We start from the raw sequence: 5,544 nt of genomic DNA, 5'->3' as shown, positions 1-5,544 counted from the left end.
CCACCCTCCGCTCTCGGCTACATCGACATCGGCACGAAGGGCTATCATCCGCTTGAGCAACTCGTCGGCTTCCTCTACAGTCAACGCGTCCGCGACGCGACACCGTCCACGATGCTCCCGCTAGGACTGCGGGGGGATGTCAGTCCGTCGGCTGCTATTCTCTTCAGTATGACCGTCCGCGACGCTCCTGTTGTTCGCAACGCTACCGCTACGACTGCGGGGGGATGTTAGAGATATATTTGGGATACTTGTATTTGGTAGTTTAGGATTTGTAATCCGTCTCCTACCTTATCTCCAGGAGAGGCGTCTTGCCCTTCAAGTCTTGTACTCAATATATACTCGCCCTCGAGGCTCAATAATACATCCATCATATTCCGCAACAATCTCTCTCTCTCTTCTAACACTAACTAGCATGAATATACTTTGAAAAGCATTAGGGGCAATTTCCTTTTGAGAGGAAAACTGTAAGCAAGTACGTGGACCTTGATATTTCCGACACACATACCTAAATCCTCATAAAATGTGTATATAGTAGCCTAAATTGGTGTAGGTGCTTGAGATGCAAAGACAGGAGCCAATTAGTTTTTGAATGCATTACAGCCTAAGAAGTTGAATTTTGAACGCATGTATATCGATCAAGAAACAGAAATTCATGGACAAGCGCAATTTCCTCAACATATCGATTGGCATTCAAGGAGTTGACATTCAAATTTGGGAGATAAATGCCAAACTCTTCATCATATTCGGGCGAGTGAAGGAACACTCCATCTGTAAAGTGCAAAAAGAGTAGGATCCCAATACTGGCAGCAGTTCCAACTGAAGCAACTGACGATAGATCAGCATTCCTATGGAAAAAATGGGAAGAACCATTACTAGATGCAAATGCAAAAGATGATGGGGCACAGCAGAAGCTCAGGTGATAGCACAATTTCTTCAGGCGGCATACATGCATAATAACTACTCACACATCAGGCGTTTCAGTCGTCAACAGGAAAGGTTCAAAACTGTTCCAAAACAGACACGCGGGCAACTGAAAAGACTACAAACAACGACATAGTTCAGTTCAATTTTTTGGCAACCGCGCTTCGACCCCAGCATCATCTCAGTTGCAGCTATAGAACATGCTCAGCATCGAGCCACCGAAACGAGGAAGGCGCCGCATCACGGAGCGATAAGAGACGGTTGCACCTTACAGCATGCTATCAGTCCTTGCCGGCAGCCTCCTGAAGAAGTTCAGCGGGACAGACGGCATCTTGTGGCGGAACCTCGGGTGCCTCAGGGTGTACAGGCCTGCAAGGAAGACCACAACGCGGAATGGTGTGACGTACAGGACGATCGCGGCGATGAAGCAGAAGGTCACAAACAGCGCGGTGGCCCTTGGGTCTCTCCAGCTCAGCAGAGACTGCAGCCTCTCTCCTTGTGTTGCAAGATCACCAACAACAGTCTGGATCCTCCCAGCGACACTCCGGAGGCGGTCATACCGCATCCTCACGATGTCGGGTGGACGAGATGTAGGGAAAGTGTCAAACTCTTCATCAAGCTCATCAGGATGGGCGGTCTCCGCATGTGAGAGGCGAGTGTCCATGTGCGGGGGCTGCCTTGACCGCCACCGGTAGTACCACACTCCAATCAGGAATAGGTAGAGAAAGATTGTAGGCAGTATCAGCTCAGGATACAAGACTAGTATCACAAAGAGGACATGGATCAGTATAGTCGTCAGTGGGTTCCTCCAGTGGCAGATCTGATCGAACCATCTAGCAACTGCAATCAGAGGGCTCAAGACACCCATGATACGGAAGAAGTTGGCCTTGCTCTTTCTCATGCTCCACATGTGAGAATCCACATCCAGCATGTACTCCACAATTTCTTTTCGCAGTGGCGGTTCTGCACGGCTCAGCCTTGTTGAGACAATGTTGGTTGCTTGGCGTCTTAGGTTATCAACCTGGATCACAGACAACGGGTGTATATAGTGCATCTTGGGCAGCAAGGGCTGTGAATACAGAGTCATCATGTTGAGCAGTGATGAGCATGTGAACCGGACAGCAAGCTGTACCTCACCCATTTTCTTAACGCCAGCAGGTGTCAAAACAATAAGAGGGTATGAGTGGGTATACACCCGATCAGTCTCTAGCGTTGAGAGGCGGATGCGGACCTTCCCAATTCTGGTATCCCGTGCACCATTAGCCTTTTCCCCGCCATTCAAGTGGCAGTTGTCAAATACACCAATAGTGATCACAGTGCATGGATCATGCACTTCCCAAGTGTACTGTTCATTCCACTTGGGAGTGAAACTATCAATGATAGTCCTTGTACGCACCCATTTCTGCCCATACTTAGCAACACAATAAGGGTCAGTCGTGCCGCGTCCATCCTTCGTCTTCATAGGCAACAGGCCCTGCGCAGTCAAGATACCCAGCTCAAGGACCCCAATGTTATGCTTCCACAGCTGTTTGGCAGTTGGCCTTAGATCACTACTGTAATGTGTCGATTCATCCAAGACATGATATCCACCTTCAAGACAAATTCTCAAGTGAATCCTGCTTGAGAACTTGGTCTCCTTCCTCTGCTCGCCATCCACCATCACATGCTTCTCAAGATTATACCACTGGCTGTTCAGCAACTTGTGGTCCAGCCTCCGAGCTACATGCTGCAGTGAAATGACAGTTCTCCCAATTACATCATCCTTTCCTGGAGCAATCCTGTCTTCTACACTCAAAATCAGGTGCTCCTCGAATGGCTCAGCTGCAACAAACATCAAGTCCTCATTCCACATTGGATTCAGAGTCCTGCCTGGTGATACTCGGGTTCTAAGAGCCTGGTTTCCTAACATTGCTTTGACGTAAACCTCAGGGTACCTGGTCTTGTCATTTGGTATAAGATCTTGTGCTTCAATGACATTGACACGCAGATACCAAAGCTTGGGAGTAAGATAAACTTTTGATCTAATACTTGCAAGGCCATCGCCAGGGATTGACGCAGCATCAGAGTGCCAAGCTTCAGGAAATGCTTCATCTGCTTGAGTACCCATCCAAACAGCTAACATCAACTCTCCTTTGACCTTGTGCCCATTCCGTTCTTCCAAGCGATACCATTGTGGAGCCAACGGGCTGTCAGGTGGAACTCGCTTTGGGACCTCATTCAGGTCAAACATAACCCGTCCAATGTAGTCATCTTTAACAAAGTCTTTATCTTTGACAATAATCTCCACTACTGATGCCTGAATGCGCTCCTTTGAGAAGGCAAACACCTGGTTCCACTCAGGATTGGTCTTCTTCTCAAAATGCCGAGTTGTGCCCTTATAATTCCCAAGCTTCACCTCAACATACGGGTCACAACTTCCAGTGAGGTCCTTAGCTGGAAGTTCCTTCGCTTTTACCACTCGAACATAAAGGTACTGCATCTGCTCAACCAGGTCATAGGTGGTGGTGAGCTTGTCACCTGCAGCTGCTCCACCAAGGTGAGGAGTAGTCTCCTTCAAGGAGTACTCCTCCGGGCGGAATGGCCTCTGCATCATCTTGAATGACAGTCTTCAACCAAACAATTTCTACTCAGGATCGGAAAAGGAAGAAAGATACAGCCAATAGCGACTGATTCCCCAGAATAGCTGCAAAAAAGGAAAATAAGCACGGACTTTAAATGGTTGTTGTAGGCAACAAAATGAATGGTTGGTGTACAGAAAGAAGAGGAGGTTGGCACCTTTGCAATCAACAATTCAGGAAAGGTCGCTTTCAACCGAACATTTCGTGAGAGAATTCTCCATCTGCCATGTGGGGAAAACATCTACATCACATCACCAATCTTGAAAGAAACATCCGCGACAAGTATAGCGACTGAACTGAGGACACTGCAACATAAATGAAAAAACATCCGCTACAAGTATAACTACTGGACTGAGGACACTACAACATAAATCCATTATTATACTACTTATCAAGCAGGACAACAGTAGAGTTATGCTAGCCCTATTCTGCACACTGGTAATTCAGACTTGAGAAAACGCTGAAACAGCATGTAAGTTCTTGGATCATGAAGAACAGCTAGCCGGTGTTAATGTTGGAACATGAAGAGAACCCACGGCTTTAACTACCAGTCCAGGAAGGACTAAAACAGCGCATATGAACTAGAAAAATAGATCTGGATGGTGCGCCGGGTGAGCGGGATTTAACTAATCGCTGGATAAAAATAACCTCATATACCTCAAAACGGATGGCAGCAGGAATGTCTGTGCGCATCAAAAAAGGCAAAATATGAATCTAATACAAGAAATAGAAACCATGTAAAAATCTTGTAAAACCCTAGCAGCTCCGCACCTAGATCCTCCATTCATTACAAATTCTTTTTACCATCGTTTACTCCTACAGATCTTCCCTCGTGGCAAGCAAGAAAAAAATAAAGGGAAAAGCGACAGGGAAGAACATGGGACTGCGCACTCACGTAACAGATTCCAGCACGCGATCTGAACAGGGAGGATCTCGGAAAGGACGGAATCGGAGGAGGAGATATTCGGAATCAGCAGAGGTTGGCCAGGAGTCGAGAACACGAGCAAGGGGGCAATGCTGAAAGATTTCAGCAGATCTTGTGGTGGCCGACCACCGGATCTACACGCCGGAGAGGTTACCCGCCGGCAGTCGCCGCCTCCATGGAAGATCTTGAGTTTTCTCCTCGACAAGAACCCTAGGTGGGAGCCGAGAGGGATAAGCCAGAGAGGGGGGGCGAGAGTGGGAAGACTGAGGAAGAGTGTGGAAGAGTGAGGGAAAGCGGCGGACAGGGTGGGCCCCGGGGTGGCTTTTCTCATCGGCGTGGGGAGGGCGACCGACCGAGGCCATGCGGAGGGCGACCCAGCTGGACCCCGGTCGGCGGCTAGTGCGCGTGCTGCGTGGACCGAGTGCGTGCACCGGCATCGCGTAGGCCGCAAGAGGTGTGCGTGTGTGAAGCATTTTTCTGGATCAGCGGCGAGAGGGGCGAGGACATGGTCCATCGGCGTTTGGTTGGTGGGAAGCCGCCGAGGAAGTGAGTTGTTTAGTTGTTTCCTTTGTGCGATGATGACGGGGACAAAGTATTGTTGTCGTGAGACCAACTCTTTTTTTTAAGCAAAATTTTGATTCCGTTCGCTCGATTCAGGGAGGATTTGGTTTTTTGAGAGAGAGAGGACTTTGGAATTGTTTGCTTCTTCTTTTTTAGGGGAACTGTTTGATTCTTATGAATAATTTGCCCCATCCTGCTTTAGGGCTTTGATCTTTCGTCTTTTTCCAATTGATATGAAATTCTTCTCTTTTTCCAAAAATAATAACTAATCATGTCTTTTCTTTTGCTCGACCCAAACCGAATCAAACCATCTCTTCTCCCCCGACTCAAATGATGAACCCTAATTTTCCAGCAGTTGCGCGTCCACGTCGTTGATGGTCGGTACCCACTTCTCATAATGAGAAGCATGCCATGAGGAATGAAGTTAGAGGCTTGGATCATTGTTTTAAGGAGTTGTAGAAAAGCGAAGAGATTTGCACTGGATTGGTGGTTTGTAATTCGTTTTTTTTCTTTCTATTT

The 5,544-nt window shown here is 47.8% G+C and overlaps 1 protein-coding gene across 1 annotated transcript; it reads right to left on the bottom strand.

Moving 5' to 3' along the window:
- Positions 1-920: 920 nt before the first annotated feature.
- Positions 921-4,776, bottom strand: LOC123121928 (FT-interacting protein 7). Its single transcript, XM_044542022.1, has 3 exons — positions 4,435-4,776; positions 3,697-3,760; positions 921-3,604 (listed from the first exon to the last, which is right to left on the bottom strand). Exon 3 carries the CDS (start codon positions 3,512-3,514, stop codon positions 1,190-1,192), a length of 2,325 nt encoding a protein of 774 aa, XP_044397957.1. The 5' UTR covers positions 3,515-3,604; positions 3,697-3,760; positions 4,435-4,776; the 3' UTR covers positions 921-1,189.
- Between the last annotated feature and the right edge of the window lie 768 nt (positions 4,777-5,544).

This window comes from Triticum aestivum, chromosome 5D (genome assembly GCF_018294505.1).
Source record: "Triticum aestivum cultivar Chinese Spring chromosome 5D, IWGSC CS RefSeq v2.1, whole genome shotgun sequence".
In the NCBI taxonomy this organism is placed as follows: domain Eukaryota; kingdom Viridiplantae; phylum Streptophyta; class Magnoliopsida; order Poales; family Poaceae; genus Triticum; species Triticum aestivum.
This window is presented reverse-complemented; position numbering and strand designations above follow the sequence as displayed.